General features: G+C 46.4%; 1 protein-coding gene across 1 annotated transcript in view; it reads right to left on the bottom strand.

Moving 5' to 3' along the window:
- Positions 1-19,448, bottom strand: part of ABCD1 (ATP binding cassette subfamily D member 1) — a 282,766-nt gene that overhangs the window by 143,958 nt on the left and 119,360 nt on the right. Inside the window, exons 3-4 of the mRNA XM_069645376.1 lie at positions 9,295-9,437; positions 3,476-3,644 (exon numbers count right to left, since the gene is read on the bottom strand). Of these exons, the coding sequence (XP_069501477.1) occupies positions 3,476-3,644; positions 9,295-9,437 (312 nt within the window). The remainder of the gene's footprint in view (positions 1-3,475; positions 3,645-9,294; positions 9,438-19,448) is intronic.

The raw sequence follows: 19,448 nt of genomic DNA, 5'->3' as shown, positions 1-19,448 counted from the left end.
AGTGTCAACAGGAAGTGCGACCTGTTCTGCTCCAGGGAGCTTTAGGAGACGGGTTTGTGGTGGACTGGGAAGTTCCACTTCTGTATGCGTTTCCACCAGTCCCCATTATTCCTTGTGTTCTCAGGAGGTTCAGATTGTTCGGCAAATCCATGATCCCGATTGCTCCAGATTAGACCAGGAGGAAGGGTTACCCAGAACTTCAGGAAAGGTCCTTCTGCCCTCCAGTTTGTCTTCCCCAAAGGGAGGATCTCCTCTCGCAAGAGGGAGATTGCATTGTTCACCCAGAAATCAGGGCTCTCAACCTTCACGCCTACTTTCTGAGAGGTTGAGGTACAAAGATTGGGACCTTCTGGAAGACGTCCTGGAAGTGTTGCTTTCAGCCAGAGGCCAGCGACACAATCTCTGCACCGCTGCCATTGGAACAAATTTTGCAGCTGGTGTAGAGATAAAGGAATTTACCCATTTTCTTGTGCCACACCATCAGTGTTGTCTTTTCTCCTACATCTAACCCATCAGGGGCTACAGGTATCCACAACCAAGGGCTATCTGGCCACGCTGTACAATTTTAAGCGTTCGCCAGAACAAGGTTTATATTTCAAGGTTACTATTGTTATTACATTTTTGAAAGGATTGACCAATATCTTCCCGCCGGTTCCTTTCATTGTTCCAGTCTGGGAACTCAACCTAGTCTTAAGCTTCCTAATGGGTGCTCCTTTTGAGCCATTGCATTCCTGTCCGCTTAGGATGCTTTCCTTGAAAACTGTGTTCTTGACAGCCATTACCTCTGCTTGCAGAATAGGTGAGCTTCAAGCATTGTCCTCCAAGCCACCCTCTACAGTATTTTATAAAGACAAAGTAGTCTTGAGGGTTCGCCCCGAGTTTCTGCCACAGGTGGAGTCAGAATTCCATTTGGCGCAACAAATAATTTAGCCTGCTTTCTATCCTCCTCCTCATCCATCTAAAGAGGAGGAAAGACTCCACAGACTGGACCCTAGGAGCGCGTTACATTTTTATATTAATAGGCTCTCTAAATTGAGACAGGATGACCAACTTTTTGTTGGCTATTCAGGCTATGAGATGGGACAAGCAGTTACAAAGCAAAACACGGTCTCAATGGATAATCCTTTGCATTTCCGAGTGCTACAATCTGGCTGAAAAATAAATTCCTGATGGCTTAAGATCTCATCCGACTAGGGGATTTACCACTTCCTCAGCCCTGCAGAGGGGGGTGCCGTGCAAGATATTTGCAATGCCACCACCTGGACTTCGGTGCATTCCTTCACATGATCCATTCGAAGTACAAATTACTTACTCCTGGTAAAGTTCTTTCACCTGGATGTTCCTCCCACATATTCATCATCACCTCTACCATCCTAACCCTGCATCAGGAGAGAGTTTCTGTGGTGTACACCTTCCTCTATTAATCCTCACATCTTTCTCATCTTCGAGACTGCTGTGCTGCTTTGCTGGTGAGAGGAAAAACATGAACTGAGGCAAGGGGCGCAGTGCGTGCCATTTATACCGACGCGGACGTCATACTCGAGATGGACGGCGGCAGTCGAGGGACACAAGGTTGGCGATGAGGCACAGCACCCTCTGCTGTGAAAGGTTTCCGAGCTGCAAGCAGTATATCAAAGAGGAGGAATACTTGGGAGGAACATCCAGTCAAAGAACATAACCAGGGATAAGTAATTTGTTCTTCTGCCTCATGTGATCTGTGGATCCTTCATCGCAAGGGCTTCTACCATTGACCTCACAGCCCTATCCATATAACCAGTCAAGAAGAGAGAACAGTTTGCTTGCTTTTCTGGTGACTAACCATGGCTTCAGTTTCACAATAGGTCATGCAGTAATTTAGTCACAATAGCCCAGTTCATGTTGCCCTCATTTTAAAATAGGTGGAGAGAGATGCAGAATCAAAAAGTTGGAATCCCAACCCCGACTTCAAGTAACCAAATTGTATGATCTGAGCAAATCACATATTTCAACTTGGACATCCTAAGGTTATAAAACACCCTTGTTCCCTGACAAACTTTAGAGAACAAGTATTAATTCTCCCACCCTTTAGGCATCATCTACGGTACAGTCCACCATTGAGTATTTCTTCCGCCCTGGCTTAAGCTATTTCCTTTTCCTACCAGCAAATCTTTATTTTCCCCTTGTTTAGGTTTTTGTCAAGCTCTGATACTCTCACCCACCATCCACAGGTTGCCCCCTGGGCTGAAACTGGCCACCCTTCACAGGCATTTAGTACACCTTCTTGGTCCCTGACTGCTGCCAATACCTGAAATATAGCCCTCAGTAGGGTTGCAACACTCATCTTGCCGTTTACCCTGGTCTCAGCCAGTGCCTACAATGCAGCCTCAGGCAACTGTCTAGCTTTCCTTAGCTCTCAATCTACATTCTGCCAGCGCCTAAGTTACAGCTCTCCGTAAACTCTGTTTTTCTCCTTCATGGCTCCCCTGGCTTCCAGGCTGTTAGTCCATACTGTATCACTAACTTCTCTGCCCCTTTTCAGAGGTACCCTGATAGACAACCCACATTATCCCTTGGTCTGATTAGGGCCTTCCTATCTCGTTCCCAGTTTGTCCCTTGATTGCACCTATTCTGGTCTCCTATGTGTTTCCAGTTATCCTTTTAACCCTCTCCACTGTTGGCGTTTACCTTTTCCCTACCTAGGATTAAAAACATGGTGTTATCCTCTGGCGGTTATTGAGGGTTTAATGACCCCAGTCCACCATTTTGAAGTGATGTTGGAAGAATCTGATCATGAGTGCAGCCTGTAGTGTAGCTGCCTGACCATGCAACCACTTCCGCTTGTTTCCACAAACCTGCATAAGGACTGGTGTGAGATTTCCCTGAATAATAAAGATTTCTCTATGTGGGATCACCTTTGGTTTAGTAGTAGTGTGGGGCATAGTAGGTGCTCCAGTCAATACTTATCCCTCCAACTCCTGCAGAGCAGTAGTTATTTCACCACAGCAACTGAATTTTGCAGTCTGTGGCCCGGTTGTTTATTTCTGGATTGGACCAACTACCAAAAGCAGTAGCAGGGCGACTGTGTGGAGGCTGTGGGGCTGAAACAGAAAAGAGTACTAATCAAACTCCCTCCGTTCCTCCCACTCTCACCACCTCTTTCTTTCAGGTTTTAGCCATCCCAGGGAGGAAGTCGTCAGCTATCTGTATCTGTCAGTCTCCATTTTTTTCTCCCTCAGGCTCTTCTTCAGCCTGACTGGCAATGATACTTAGTGGTCCTGAGGTACCACACAATTGCCAATACGGCCAGGCGCAGGAGCCAGGCAGTGGATGTGCAGCACTGTCCCACTTCAGTAGAGTAATGTATTCCTTCAACCCAAGTGTGTGAATCTGTGAGGCCCCCCCCCCTTACGGGGGAGCTTTCGGGCATCATCAATTCATAGTGCAGACAGCTCTCAAGCTAGAAAGGCACAAAAACCATGTTTTCCGATCGTCTGACCTTTGATCTCGAGGGGCCCATCAATCCGGATTCCATGCTTCATGACACCTCCTTCCTCAGGGGATTCCTCCACAGAGTCACCGGGCCGCTTGTACAACCCCTTCTGCACATCTTCGAAGACCTGAAACATCTCGTGCACACGCGCCGTGTATCCAGCTAGCTCGGTCACCTGGGCAAGGGAGAGAGTGCTAGGAGTTAAAAAGCATCACTTGCACCCACCAAAAAGCCACCACCCCTACCTCACCATCTACTGCGTCAATAAGATGGTTACATTCGAGTACTTCTCCAGAGCAATGTGTCGGTCCTTCTAACGCTCAAGTGGGATGCATAGCAAGGCCATACATACTTTGATAATTCGCCAGAGCAAGATTTCAGAAGAAGGCTCTATGTGATTTTGTCAAAAAGAGGTTATCAAATTCAATCTCAAAGAAATAAAATGTTTGTGGTAGATAATGCCACAAATATATGCAGGAAGATACCACCACAGCTCCTAACCCCATAATCCCAATACATTATTCACCTAAACCCACACCCCACTTATATTTGTCACAAAATGTGTTACAATAAACTATCACATCGAATTTGACTAAATCTGCTGTGGCAAAAACTCCCCATCGCTCAGAAGAGGGTACATGTTCGATCAGGGAGGCCACTGCTTCATAAAGATGGCCCTCACATGTCTGAGAAAAAATTCTTGTTTAGGGGTGCGTCAATTGCCAAGAAAATGATCTTGAGGGGTTGGAAGTCCAGGGTTGCGCCGAACTCAGATGCTTGGGTTGATGAGATGGCTTCTTTGGCGGCGATTGAAAAGATGATTTACAGAAGACAGGGAAAGGCGTTTTTGAATATGTATTAGGTTTTTTTTTCTCTTCTTCACCTGCAGTTAGTATTAGTTTCCTTTGGATGCAATATTGGGTGACTGCAATATTCACTGATATCTGTGAGTTATATGTTCTTGTGTTGCAAAATGTAAATAAAGTATATTTTTTAAAAAAGATGGCCGTCAGAGCAGTATTTGCTCTACATGTCCGTTGGCAGTGCTGTGCTTGTCGAATGGTGCACACTGTATACAATGTGTGGGAAACAGTGCTTTGTCCAGCTAATCCCCTCAGACCTCTAGCCCATACAGGACATTGGCAAATCCGTAGCGCTGCCACCAGCCAGCCTAATCTAAAGACAAAGTTCGATAGTTGTAGAAAGTATACGTCGTGTCGAAGAATGTGCAGCGTAACCTTATTTGCAAAAAACGGTGAACAGTTTAGTTTATTATTTGATAATGCGCTCCAAACCCAAGGGTAGCCGGGCGCAGCAGTCAAAAGAATACTTAGGCTTAGGTTACATACAGAAGGTGCATTACAAGTGTTATTAACAAATTACAATACATATATGCAGGAGATACAATATTTGGGTGCCTCACATCACAAAGGGCAGTGAGATAGTCTATAGTCTAACTTCAGCGGTATCAAGGTAATTATATGCAACGGGTCGGGCCTAGAGCAGGGGATCACTTTGTTAGTCGTCTTTGGTCCAGAGCCAGCTTTTCACGTTACGCCTAAATCTAGAGTAGGGTAGATTCGCTCTCAATGCAGTAGGGAGTGCATTCCAGGTTCGGGCAGCTCTAACAGGGAAACTTGCACCACCAGCTTTTGTTAGTCTGAATCTGGGATTTTCAAGTAGGAAGTGGTTAGAGGCTAGGGTGTGGTGACTAGAGGATTTTCTGGTTAGTCTAGCCGAGATGTATGGAGGCGCAGTATTGTTTAGTCCTTTATGGGTGAGAGATAACGTCTTGAGGAGAACTCCGTCACTGATTTTTAACCAATGATGGTCTTTCCTGATGTTGGGGAGGTGCGCTCTGTGGGGTATGTCCAAGGATGCTCTAAGAGCATTATTCTGCAGTATTTGCATTTTTGTTTATGGCAGTTTTACTAGCTCCCGCAAAAAGGGCGTTGCAGTAGTCTAATTTGGACATTACTACAGCGTTGGCTAGTGTGAGACAATTGGTTTTGGAAAGGTAGGGTCTGCAACCCCTGATTAATTTGCAGGTATAAGCAGTGGAAGAGGCCAAGGAGTTGACATGTTTTTTGAGAGATAATGTGGAATCGAGGTAGAAACCTAGTGTTTTTACCTCAGTTGCCACTTTAATTATATTGCCATCTATGTTGAAGGCAAGATAATTAGGGCTGAGTTTTTTTGAGGTTAGAGTCGGAACCCAGGATCAGCATCTCTGTTTTGTCGTCATTCAGGCAGAGGCCGTGGGAGGCCATCCATGCCTGAATGAGGAGGTAAATCTTGTTTACTAGAGCTGTGTCTTTGACAAAGTTGCCAGATAGTGGTATGAGGATCTGCGTATCGTCCGCATAGTTAGTATAGGTTACCCCCAGTCTGTCAAGTTTGTCGAAGAGTGGCTTAGTGAAGATGATGTACATTGTGGGGGAGACACATGAACCTTGTGGGATGCCACCGATGATTTGTATTGGGTCCACTGAGGCTAAGGGGGAAGAACACATCGTACGGTTGGCTAGAAAGGATTGTACCCAGGCTATAGCTTCGTCTGAGAAATAGGCGGCAGACGCTAGGTGGTTGCATAACACTGCATGGTCCACCAGGTCAAAGGCCGCCGATAAGTCAAGGAGGAGGAGGAGCATAGCTGTTTTACCTTTATCCTTCAGCTCGTCGATTTGTGTCTTAAGGTCAATTAAGGCCGTTTCAGTACCGTGTAGTGGTCTGAATCCAGATTGGCGTAATCCTAGTAGTTGGTTTGTCTCCAGGTAGTTTTGTATCTGGAGGTAGGCTACTCTGTCAATGATTTTAAGGAGAAATGGGACTGTGGCAATGGGCCTATAATTGGTAAGGATAGCAGGGTCAAGGGTCTGTTTTTTAAGGATAGGCAGTACCCAAGATTCTTTGAGATTTGTGGGTACAGTACTGGATCTAAAGGAGGCATTGATTAATGTAGTGATGAAGGGTGCTAGGTCTCTAGCTGCGTCCTTAATAACTTGTGCTGGGCAACTGTCCCCTTGGCAGTTACATGGTTTCAGGGATGAGATCACCTTTTCAGTTTCCAATATGGATATGTTGGTAAATCTGAATGGTTTACAGTTACTTTGTGTAGCTGTTCTGGGTGAATCTGTCAGATGGGTGGTATGGGTTCCAATGGAGCTCAAGAAGGCTTTCTTCTTTACAATTTTAGATTGTAGGGTTGTGATTTTATTAGCTAAGGCATTTTGGATGCTGGTGCACCATTGTTTGTCCATGGGGACATTGTCTGTGGGAGCAACCGGGTTTTCCATTTCCCAGAGGATGGAGAAGAGTTCTTTGGAGTTTGAGTTAGCTTTACTAATTCTCTCATTAAATGTGTCTTTTTTTAGTTTGAATTATTTCCTTCTTATATTTTTTAGCAAGGTTGTCGAGTAGAGTTTTATTCTCAATTGAGGGTGTATGTCTCCAGATAGTTTGGAGTTTACGTTTTTGGATTCAGAGTTCTTTGAGGTGAGGGGTGAACCATGAATTGAGGTGAGATTCTCGTTTACTTTTGCGTAGTTTAATAGGGGCAATAATGTCCAAGGCTTTGGACATAGTGTTATTGAAGGTCTCAACTAGTGTATTAGGGTCAGAGTTGGTAGTGCTAGCAGTGAGAGCTGGTAGGAGGAGTGGGAGTAGTTTGACAGCCGTAATTTCTTTTTACTTCTGGTTGGCATAGGTGGTACTATTTCCGGATTATCTAATTTAGGGGACTCTATGGTGGATGAGAAGCAGATGAGGTGGTGGTAGGTCCAGGTTTGTGGTAAGATATTAGAGATGGTAGCAGCACAGTTATGGTTGGCTATCCAATCTAATGTACGTCCTTTTATATGTGTAGGGGCAAGAACTTTTTTGGGTGCGGCCATGATCGACTAAGATTGATTGGATGGATTGGGCCCGTTTGTCCTTATTATTGAATCCCAGGTTAAAGTCACCTAGTAATAGGAGCTGAGTAGAATCTTTGATGTTATTAGTGAGGGGGCTAGATAGGTCTTCCTCAAAGTTACCTAATGGGCCTGATGGTCTATACACCAGAAGGACAGTTAGTGTGCTATTATTAGAGATGGGTATTTTAGCAGCGAGAAGTTTGCAAGATGTAATTGCTAGGTGTGGGATAAGTCTAATAGCTATCTTAGTTTTGGCAATGATGGCTAGGCCACCTCCCCTAGAGTTGGGCCGATCGACTTAGAATATTGTAATTGTTTGGTATGGTAATCAGAAGTGCGGGACCTGCAGCATCATGAAGCCAGGTCTCAGTGATAGCGAAGAGATCTAGGTTATTCATAGCAAGTATGTCGGCAATTTCCGTATTATGTGCTATGAGGGACCTCGCATTAATAAGGGCTCCTGATAAGGTAGGGGTTGTGATTTTTTTTCTTGGCTGAGTCTAGGATTGGGATGGTTAAGTCTCTTCTGGTTATGGAAAAAGACAGTTTGTGTTTTAAGGCCACTTTCTGGAACTCGGGCGAAAGGATTAGGGTCAGAGGCAGTTAGAGTTGATATAGAGCCAGGTGGTCTAGTTCTTTTGTTTTTAAGGTCATAAAGGCGTGGCAGCATTGCTCTAAGTCACATGTTTCTCTCTCTTGCACGTTGCAAGGTGTGGAGTTAGTGTGGGCCATTGTTGTGGTGATAGTTAGAATAGGTTAAGAGGTTTTTTGATGGCGCGCTATCCTTTAAAGTCTGTCCAAGGCAGCAGAGGCCACCTTCAGAGAGTGCACAAGCTCTGAAACTCGGACCAAAGGGTATACCTTGCATGATGTAATCACATAAAGTGGGCAGCTGGCCAACCAGAGAATAAGATGTGTTTTAAGCACATTCAATTCACTGTGGAGGTTTTTAGGAAATGGGTTTGCAGTGGGAAGAGGTGCCGGATTGGATGTGAAGGCCTCCACAGCTGTGTGCACATCTCACATTGCTCGGCAGGGTGCATGAAACCTTCTCCGTCAGGTGAATGCCTCTGCATTCAGCCCCCACGGCCAACCAATCTGTGGCTACACTGCTGAGCCATGGCAGTGTGAAGAGGAGCAGCTGGACAGAGAATTAGAGGCGGGCTGACAGCCATCCATTAGCAAAAACAGTTCCCAGCAGAAAAGATGTACTGCCACACAGGTGACACTGAAATTACACAAGAAATAGGAGCTTTGCATTGTCCGACATATAAGTGAAAAGTCTATTTCTTTACATTTTACAATCCCCGACCAAATGCACACACTCTTCAATGATGGAACTTCTTAAGGAGGAGGTTCAACTACGTATTTGTTAAAGGTTGTCATGTAGTGTTAGAGGATGGGGGGGGCTGGCTGGGTTAAGCCATGCATTCCAATCATTCCATGCTGTGAGTATACTCCTGCATGCAAAGTACAATAATGCAAATGAAAACACAAATAAAAACACATGCTAATCTAAATGCTGATACGCATGCTCCATGAGAATAAGATGAAAGCCATCAAGGCCATTTCCATGCGAAAGCAAGAGAGGGGTGGCGGCATCCATGCTCTTCCCTAAACTGGCATCAGGCCCAGTGGAAAAAGAGTGGATTCATAAAATATTGGGGTACACTTCCACCAGTGTACATAGGTGGGTGCTAGGGACTTTGGATGGCAATGCCTACACAAAAGACGAATTCACTGTCTATGTTAATGCATGCTCCTGCTTGAATGCTAGTTGCTAAATAACTATGGAGTGTTGACAGTTGTTATGAATCCTCTTCCAGTGTGCCCAAACCAACAAAATCAAAAATGGTGAGAGGGTAGGTAGGGGCATAAAAAAACGGAGTATTAAAAACCTGTGTCTCGCACCTCCTTGTAGGATGACATAACTCTCTCGATGGCGTCCGCCCCGGCTGTCAGGAGGTTGCGAGCGGTTGTGAAGGCCTCGGTCCTCTCGCTGACCAGCTCCTCCTCCTTCATCTGCATGGCCGCCTCCTTCACAGCATCCGAATCTGTTGGAACAGGAGGGAGCAGGGTTACAGCATTATCGCACACGTCAGTCTCACCAATGCTCCGATGACTTACAGGCAAGCTCCCTTACTCCGATTCATGTACTTCCTCGTCATAGTCCTTCATTAAATAGTAAGGACTGTGACCAAGAGCGATGTCAAGATAATACCAGTAACCTCCATTGATCAGAGTCATGGGCTCCCTCTTTAACGAAGGACAATGAAGAGGAAGACTAATGAGGCGGAAGCGCAGACCCAAGAGTGATGCAAACAGTTCTATAAGGGCACCGCATGAAAAGACCAGCCAACTAACCACAAAGTGAGCCATGTGATGCACGTACTGCTAGGCCACTCTGGTCTACCTCCCACCTTCTCTAACTTGGGCAGCAAGCTTTATTAACCCTTCACATTACTCCTCGTTTAGATCATCCCAGGTAATGGGCCCTTTTCAGATCCCCCAACTGTTGCTACCTCCAGCAGCCTCCAGGACAGATTCCAGCAACAATCAGAAACTCTGCTTCACTTGAACACGCTCCCTGGCAAAAGTGAAATTGGTTTCTGCGGGAGCTGGATGGTGCTCAGAGATGCAGGTGGAGAAGGAGGCAGGCAGTGAAAGGCGAACTTTACAATCATAGGCGAGATAAACGGGGAAAGCTGCATGGCTGAGGCCAGGAGTTGGATGGGATAGGCGAGAGACTAGCATACAGAACCACCTCATTCACCAGCACTTATGAGGTACCACCTTCTATGAAAGAATCCCTTTTTTGTGTGCCTTGCCCCTTCTACAGAGAATACAATAACTCCATGATCCCAGCATTTCTCAGTTAAAGTTTGTACTGCCCTATTGGACAGGGACTCAGGGGTAGTTTGAGGAGAAACATGGGATCACCTCCTCTGTAAATGTGTGAAACTCAGAGGTGAGAGAAACCTCTCAGACCCCTGCTGGGGTGCGAGGGGGACCCATTTGATGGATTACAATATTATCATGTGGCATCGCAGGCCGGCACTAAGTCAGAAGCTAGGGATTTTGGAAAGAATTCTAGAAGGATAGCACCAATAAAAAAATTTAAAAAAGCACTAAAGGGCAAGAAAGAAGAAAATAATCCTTCCCATCTTCTTCATCCTCTTCCAGCTCTCCCTCGCCATCATCTATAATTCATACTAAAACTCCCATGGTGGTGACCTAAATTTGACAGAGAGGGAGTGGCCAGAGTATTGGTTGAAGTCTCTGAATATGAGACTCTTGTCACTCTGCATTTAAATAACATGTTAAAGCAAGAATGTTACTGCTCCCGGAGTTTAATGTTAGACCTGAAGGAGTGAAGAGATCCAGAGAAGATGCAACTATCAGATTCGTGGGAAAACAACATCCTCCGAAGGGAGTCGAAAAAGCTTTGCCTTAATGGTTCAGATAGATGCAATCCTTCCCAGCAAAGTGGGTGGTTTCTTGATGGGACCCAGAGCAGGTGGTGTGGGCTCTAATGTGGACAGGCAAGTGGACTTGTCTCTGAAGATGATGTATGCCGGAGGGGATGGGGGGTTTGGGGCGGTTCACATACCCTTAAGTGCAAAAACAAATTCTTTGCATAGAGCAGAAACGGCTCTCGGGGTTTCAGGAAGCTGGGGAAAGAATGTAGGAATCGACTGCTTCGATCCCACAAGATCTGAAGGGCCAAGTAAAATTAATTTCCGATTTAGCAGATGATTGGGTAAAGTCTTCAGCCATGGTGAAGGGGTGGCGTGGCAAGCCAAGCAGTGAAACACGGGATGCTTGTAATCTTAGTAATGCAGTCTTTATTAATGCAGAGGAGAGGGGTGGTGTGGAAACCAGCTATCCATCCCTGGGTTACACTATAACAAAGGTGCTCCGGTCAGACTAAAACAGTGCAATTTCCTGGAGGGGAAATTTCCGATCTCCCACTCTAGGTTCAAAAGCCCCATGCTTAAGAAGTCCTTGCCTCCTCCATGGGGACGCCCTAATCTAATCCACACAAGATTTTCTAACAGTTATTAAATGTCCAAATCTCATTTTAAGACGTTCTTTAGGTAACACGATACCACAGTCTCGATCTAGCCTAAAGGGTAACGGCAGAAGGGCTGGCCCAAAAGGGTCAAATTGGGCCATTTGTTTGGCAAAACAGGGAACGTTGGATCCTTAACTGCAGTGTGCAACTAGTAGCTTTGACCGATGTTATTGACAAATATGTTTTAAAATGCCCCATTTCCAACATGATTTATCACTCACCCTTGGGTAGCACAAATTGTAAGGAATTGCCATTTGCAATTGTGGGCCACTTTTTCATCGTAGCCCAGATCGTTTTTATGTCGCAGTCCGACCGGGGTCTACTCTATAAAAGATGATCCAATCAGGGTCAACAAATGTAAGCTCAAATCAATTTTTATTATAAGTACACGCTCAATCTAAGTAGTTTTACCAACAGAATCGTACTTAAGGCTACTCACAGCCTGGGGCCCGTAGCTGCCCTCTCTGGTGTCTCCAAATGCTCCTTCTTAGCAGTTGTGGGATGCTCCTTTCCAGGCTAACTGCTCCTTGAGCACTCTCAGCTCGGTTTCTCCTTGGTTGGGGGTCTTTCTTTAGCTGGCCGTTCAGACTTCTTGGTTTCAGTTTGCTCTCTCCCAAGCCAGCCGTGTCATGCTTATTTCAGCAGGTCTTTGCTGGACCTATGGATTCCATCCTGGACCCTCTCTCTCAGCACTCTCAACAGGTCGCTTCTGAACCTTAGCTTTTTCCATGTTGATCAGCTATCCCTCCTGGAACACTGGCTTCAGGTTTCTCAATAGTTGCCTCTTGGAGCTTGACTTTCTGAACGTACAGCATACATACAGGAGGCATCTCTCCTAGGCCTGGGCTTCACCCTCATGGTTGCTGGTGGAGGTCGTAGTTTCAGTACCTCCAATTCACACAATGTGAACTGAAAGCAGCTTCCAAATGCTGGGCGTTTCGGTCAAGTCAAGCTCCTTTCTCAGCATGTCACTGTTATTGCTATAAAGCCTGATCTTGTTCGACCAACGAGCCTTCTTGCCTTATGTGTCCAATACATGGTTTCCCCCTGCTATCGAGGCAGGAAGTACCAGCATGTCCTCATCCCTTAGGATCTGCCCCCTTTCTGGACCCGTCTGCTCCTTTTATACTCCTTCCACTAGGCTTGAGCAGCTTGCCATTGATCACTCCTGACCAGTCTTGGAATTGAGGAGTCCCATTGGTCATCAACCTCACAGTGGTAGCTCCCCCTCCTAAGCCTCATCACAGCCTTGGCTTTACATTGGTGAAATGTCAGATGGTTACGATTATTTTTCCAAAGCCTGCACCATCTTCAATTCCTTCTTATTGCAGGGAGCCCTGCCGCCCAGTTCCAGGTCCTTTTGGTCCTAGCGTCTGTCTAGTTCTGTGAACGATCAGCGCCAGTGAATCTTGGTCTCCATTTCCTGCTTGGTAAACTGCTTTGGGAAAGTGGGGTTATCCGCAAGAGTAGCTAAGACACACACCAGAAATTTGAATCTAGTGTCCTTCCCAGAGCTGGCACAAGATGTGATGTCTCTGATTTCCCAGCACATGGTTTTACACTCCACGTAAGGTCCTTAGGTGAATCTTCCCCTGGTAGTTCATACTCTTTAAGGGATTGATTTTTAAAAAATGTATTTTATTTATAACACGCTGGCAGACATGCCCGGAGGCATAATAGAGCACCACGTGAACGGACACACAGGCAACAGGAAATTTAACACACCAAAGCAGACGGCGCAGCGGATAAGATCAGAGTCAAGGAGTACAGAGTCAGAAAATGGATAAGCATTTATTCAAAGAGATGTGTTTTTCATCTGCTCTTAAAAAGTTGCAGATTAGTACATGACCTCACATCTAGCGGAAGCATATTCCACAGCCGTGGTGCTGCATGAGGAAAAGATCGCCACTCCATGTAGGCCAAGTATGTTCTCAGTGTTTCCAGGAGGTTACTTGCATTAGACCTAATAACTCTACGTGCCGGTAGTCGAGAAATGCGACTGGCCAGGTACTTCGGAGGTTGCCCGACAGGCAATTATGTGCGATGCATATCACCAGGAAAATAATCCGGCTGTGGATAGGGAGCCAATGTAAAGCTCTCCTAGCTGATGTAATATGGTCTCCTCTTTAAAGCCCTGCCACAATATGCATAGCCTTATTTTGAATTGCCTGCAGCCGAGTCAAATCTTGCTTAGAATTGCCCAACAGGCATCATCACGTGTATAATCACCAGTCTGGGGTATGAGACACTGAGTGTCATCCGCACAGTTTGCGTACACCACACCCAATCTGTCTAGTTGTTCAAACAGTGGAATCATAAAAATATTGAAGCGGGTGGAAGCCACGCATGAACCCTGCGAGACCCCATATTACACAGAAAACTCCTCAGCCCGGATATTCTTGGAAAATACCCTAGCCCTGCGATCCGCAAGAAAAGATTTAACCCATTCCATCGCGACTCAGAAGTGTTCAGATAACTGTAGTCTCTCTGTCAACACAGAATGATCAACAGGATCAAACGCGGCAGAGAGATCTAGCAGCATAAGCATTGTGATGTCAACCTCTACCATATATTGCATATATTAGTTTTAGATCCCAACAGATCCGAACAGATCCCTGTTCCCAATTAGAATTCTAGGCAACAATGGTATTCTGAGACATTTAGTCACTCAGGTTCTTAACCCTAGTGTGGGGTTCTCCTCGAGTCTACGGCGTCTTCGGAGTTGCAGGGCCAATAGAATACCACCTCGACCACCCCCTCGGGTAGGCATACCAGTTAGCGGCCAGACCAACCCTAACAACCTGCTACTCACATAGTTAAAGATGGGATGTTCTGTTGAGCCACCACAGTGGCCATTATCAGGATACCATCATCTTGATATGGATTCTGCATACAGAATTTCACCAAGATAAAATGCCATCAAGGCTCCATTTGAAGTTCAGTTGCGCTTTCCTGACACCCTTGAAGAGACAGCCCATAAAGTCTTAAAAGCATATAAAACATGTGATCAAGCTCTACAGGAAATCAGTCTCAAAGCCCAAATCAGTATTGCACAGGTCAAGGAAGAACGTCGGACTTCAGAAAAAGGATTTTAGAGAAACGCCAACATGGGGAGACAGAGGTTTCCTCAGAAAACAGGAAAACCCTTCCTTCTATACCAAAGATTCGGAAATCCGGATGCCAGAAGAATTGGGCCAAGCTATGGTAGTTCTCAGAGGCATGAAGCAGCATCTCTTCAGATGCCCGGGTGAACAGGGTAGTCAAATGGGAATACAAAATAGAATTATTTTTATTTTGTTTTACTCCGTTCAGGGGCAATGCACCTTCCGCTCGCTTCCCAGGGGCAAAGCCAAGAGAACGTCGATGATTCAGAGTATCCAGAATCTGCTGTCCGAAGTAGAAATTAGAAATATGCCCAAAAGGAAGGAGGGACAGGGATTTTACTCCATCTTCCTGGTTGCAGAATCATCTGAAATGTGTCGATATTAATAACGCTGATAAGGGAGGAGTACTTCCTGGCATCATTGGACGTGCAGGAAGCATACCTCCATGTGCCGATGAGATGGGAGCGTTGAACGTTCCTAAGGTTTGCAGTGGGAGGACAAGCTATCCAATTCAGAGCCTTTACTTTTGGACTGCAGACAGTGTCGCGTGTTTACAAAGGTACTGCTTCCAATGGTAGCCTTCCTGCACACCAAGGGGATTCAAGCATTCCCCTACCTGAACAAATTGTTACCCATGGTACCTACATCAGAATAGCTAAACAGTCATGTGGCAATGGCATGCACAACTTTGGAGTCTTTCGGGCTCCTGCTGAACAAGGAGCAGTCTCACCCGTTTCCATCTCAAGACCTCAAGTTCCAAAGAGTTTGCTTCTGGACCTCTATGGGTTTGGGGATATTACAGAAAATAGAGCACTGAGGCTGTATGCACTGGAAGAATTTCAGGACATGGTGCGAGAGAAGTTCTGCAATCCAGCATCCAATAACGTAAATCCTGCAGGGCCTGATGGAAGGGTTTGATTTAGGCCTAGCCATGTCCTTACCGAGAGCTCAGTGGGCAGCCATTCCGGCCATGAGGGAATCCTGAGATCTGGACTATCGACAGTGAAAAACGGACACCATGGTTGTTGACGTTTTTCTATATAAATACTGACCCCCATACTCTGTCTCCATAAGCTCTCCTCTTGGTTGCGAAAGCTTTTCAGGAAAACACAATTTTGAACACTGGCATCTATTGGAATCAAACACCTTGAAAGCAGTGTTTTGAGTGGCTATCACTTTGGCTCTCCGGTTTGACGAAAATGAATGATGGGTTCATTCAGAGGCCTTATTTTTTTTAGTTTTAGATTCCGCCCAGCTATTTGCCCAAGGTGATGTCAGCATTCCGTCAATCCCAATACTTGGCTCTACTGTACCGTTTTCGGAAACCTTCCTGTGCAGGACATACAATAGAACAAGCTTGATGTGAAAAGAACAGTGCCGACTGATCCAGACAGAACAGCTGCTAACAGGCTGTCAGGTAGCTGGTTTATCACTTTTGGAGGTTCTCTTCCAGGCAAGGCTTCAGGCCCAATGATCAGTTGGTTGGTATAAGAGAAGATTGTAATAACATATGGCTCTGGTTACCCCTCTTCCTCAGTCATTGCAGGGCAAATCGTCAAGAGGGATGTCTGCATCCTGAACAGAGGCCCAGGGCATCTATCCAGGATATTATTAGGACGGCAACCTGGTCGGAGCCAAACACATTCACCATACAATTCTGTTTAAATGTACACAGACGTGGGTGTGGTGCATTTGGCATGAGTGTGTGAAGAGCTGCTATGCACTAAGGAGCAACTTGGTTTGACAAGGATAAATGAAATGGTGGATTGTGTTCACAGCATACTTATTAGTCCCAGTAGGTCTTTCTCAATCCCATTTTGTCACTGGCTTTGAAATGCCTCATAAGTAAGGACTGGGACGAGGAATAGGTATATGAAGGTGATGCTCCGATTACTTGGCAGTAAGGCTTAGAAAAGTAACTGAGGCTTACAGAGATCCTGGGGGTATTGAACGCTCTACAGAAGGGGAGGTAGACACGAAAATAATGGTTTCTCATCAGGGAGGTTGGCGCCTCATGACAACGAAGAGTAGGACTAGGAGTAGTGAAGATTAACAGCAAATAATCTGAGCAGGTATTTTCCACCAATAGTTAAATTTAATGAGGCACACAATGACCTTAATGTGATGAAAGCGCAATTAAATCAGGGACAACTAAAGTGACACGACAGCCTTTTGTATTCCCTTATTGGATGCGCTTAATTCTTCATGGCACTTAGTGTCAATGTTTTTATTCACCTTAATGTTAGATGCCCATCTACCTCCTCCTCTTAGCACACCACACATAAGACCCCAGTCTGAATATATTCCACTGCTTTAAGAACCCACCTCACATCACAAGAATATTCCGTTCTTGAATAATACTAATTCCAAAGCTCCCACATGTAAAACGAGCATGCAAATGATGGACTTCATTACTACTGGGCAGGGATAAGCCCCTGGTAACGTTCTTTCGATGGGATGGTCCAACGACGTATTCCATATCTATGACAGTAATCACCACAGCTGTGCTGCTTGGGAAAATCTTTCGGCGTCTGCGTCCTGCGTCGATGACGTCGATACGCTGCCCTCGAGGACCTCCTCCGATGGCCGACATCACTGGATGTTATAAGTTGGACGCACGACGCCCGTAGCCTCAGTTGTAGTTTTTTCCCCAGAACGTGTGGCACCAGTCTTCTGCCAGTCTGACCACACAAAGCCTTGCGGAAACATAAGCTGCAATCGCATAAGAAATTCTGTAGTGGAGAAGGCAGGGAGGGAGCGATATGGAATACGTCGTCGGACCATCCCATCGAAAGAACGTTACCAGGTAAGAGAGTAACTTGTTCTTCGAGGGGATTCGGTCCTCCGACATATTCCATATCTATGACCGACTCCCAAAGCAGTACCAATGCAAGGAGGTGGGAAAAGAATTTAGAAAACAGACATTTAGAATGCCCAATCAAATTGCGGAGTAAAGGACCGCCTTACCAAAGGCCAGATCCTGCCCCCGGATGGAATCGAGGGAGTAGTGACTTACAAAAGTATGTACCGAAGCCCAGGTGGCTGCATCACAGATGTTACGAATAGGAACACCCCTCTGCAGGGCAGTAGAGGCAGCCATACCCCTGGTAGAATGGGCCCATAAGCCGACTGGTGGGTCCTTGCCCGTCAAGTGGTAACACTCAGAGATAGCCAAAATAATCCAGCGAGACAAAGTCTGTTTCGTCACAGCTTGTCCCAAACGCTTTCCATCGTAACCAATGAAGAGTTGATCGTCCACTGTGACCCGGGACATGCGTGAAATATAAAAGCTCAACGCTCTCCTAGGATCAAGCCTATGGAGTCTCTCCTCGTCCTTACCAGGATGTGGAGGAGGATAAAATGCCGGAAGAACAACCTTCTGGCCTAAATGAAATTCCGACACCACCTTCGGAAGAAAGGAAGGACGAACTCTAAGGACAACCCTTTCCTTATGAAACACAGTGAAGGGTGGCTTAACTGAAAGTGCCTGTAACGTGACCGCACCCAAAAATACAGTTTTAAGAGTTAACAGTCTCAAAGGGCATGAATGCAAAGGCTCAAACGGAGCACCCATCAGAAACTTGAGACCAAGGTTCAAATCCCAAACGGGCACCTGGAAAGGTGACGGAGGGAACACATTAGTGAGCCCTTTCAGAAACTGAGAAATTAAAGGAATTTTAAAATAGGAACACTTGTCAGACGAGCGCTTAAATATGGACAGCGCCACCAGGTAACCTTTAATGGTACCCACTTGAAGGCCAAAGAAAGCAAAAAAGACAGAACCATGAGAATGTCACATGCAAAAGGATCCACATTCTTAACCCTGCACCAGTCGCAGAACTTACGCCAACGGCAACGGTACAGGGACTTTGTTGCGGGCCGTCTGGCCGAGAGCACCACCTCCATCACGTCTTCAGGGAGGTCCCAATCCTTCTACCTCAACCTTTCAGAAACCAAGCGTGAAGGTTGAGGGATCTGACCTCTGGATGGAGAACCTGACTCCCCTCCCATGAGAGCAGATCGTCTCGGTAGGGAAGACGACGTGGAGGACAGATGGACAAGTCGAGAAAGTCCAGGTACCATGTCCTCCGGGCCCACGCCAGAGCAATGAGGATCATCCGGGAATCGAACCTCCGTAACCTCCGCAGTACTTGATGGGGACTGGAGGAAACGCGTACAGCAGTGGGAATGACCACTCCACAACGAACATGTCTAAGGCTCCGTTTGGAGGAAATTCCCGCGAGCAGAACCTCTCACTTCCAGTTGACACTGGAGGCCAAGAGATCCACCTGAGGGGTCCCTCAAAGGGCAAAGATCTCCAGGAGAATGTCCTGAGCCAACTCCCACTCGTGAGAGATCGCGCTCTGCCTGCTCAGAGTGTCCGCCTTCTCGTTTTCTTCTCCTGCCAGATGAACTGCCGAGATCGAAACTTCCTGCTGGATTGCCCAGAACCAGAGCTGCATTGCCTTCCTGCACAGAGGAAGTGACCCTGCCCCCCCTTTTTGTTGAGGTAGTGCATGGCCACCGTGTTGTCTGTCAGGATCAGGACAGTCTTTCCTCGCACAGTCGGCAGAAAAGCCTTCAGGGCTAGCCTGACGCCCTCAGCTCCAACAGATTGATATGGAGTCTGGACTCCGACAGAGACCAACGACCGCTGACTGTCAACTCGTTGGTATGAGCTCCCCATCCCGTGAGGGATGCGTCAGTCACGATCGTCACCTCCGGCCAGGGCAGCCAAAAATGGAGCCCCCCTCATCAGATTGCCTTCGTCGGCCCACCACAGCAGGTCCCAGGCGACCGAAGACGGCACCTGAACAGGGTCCGACATCCTGCCGGAGGACTGAGATCACTGGAGCTTAAGTGCCCATTGCAAAGATCTCATCCGC

This window comes from Ambystoma mexicanum, chromosome 2p, assembly GCF_040938575.1.
Source record: "Ambystoma mexicanum isolate Mex_15411 chromosome 2p, UKY_AmexF1_1, whole genome shotgun sequence".
NCBI classification, from domain to species: Eukaryota; Metazoa; Chordata; class Amphibia; order Caudata; family Ambystomatidae; genus Ambystoma; species Ambystoma mexicanum.
The sequence above is the reverse complement of the archived record's forward strand: the minus strand, read 5'-3'. Positions and strand labels throughout refer to the sequence as shown.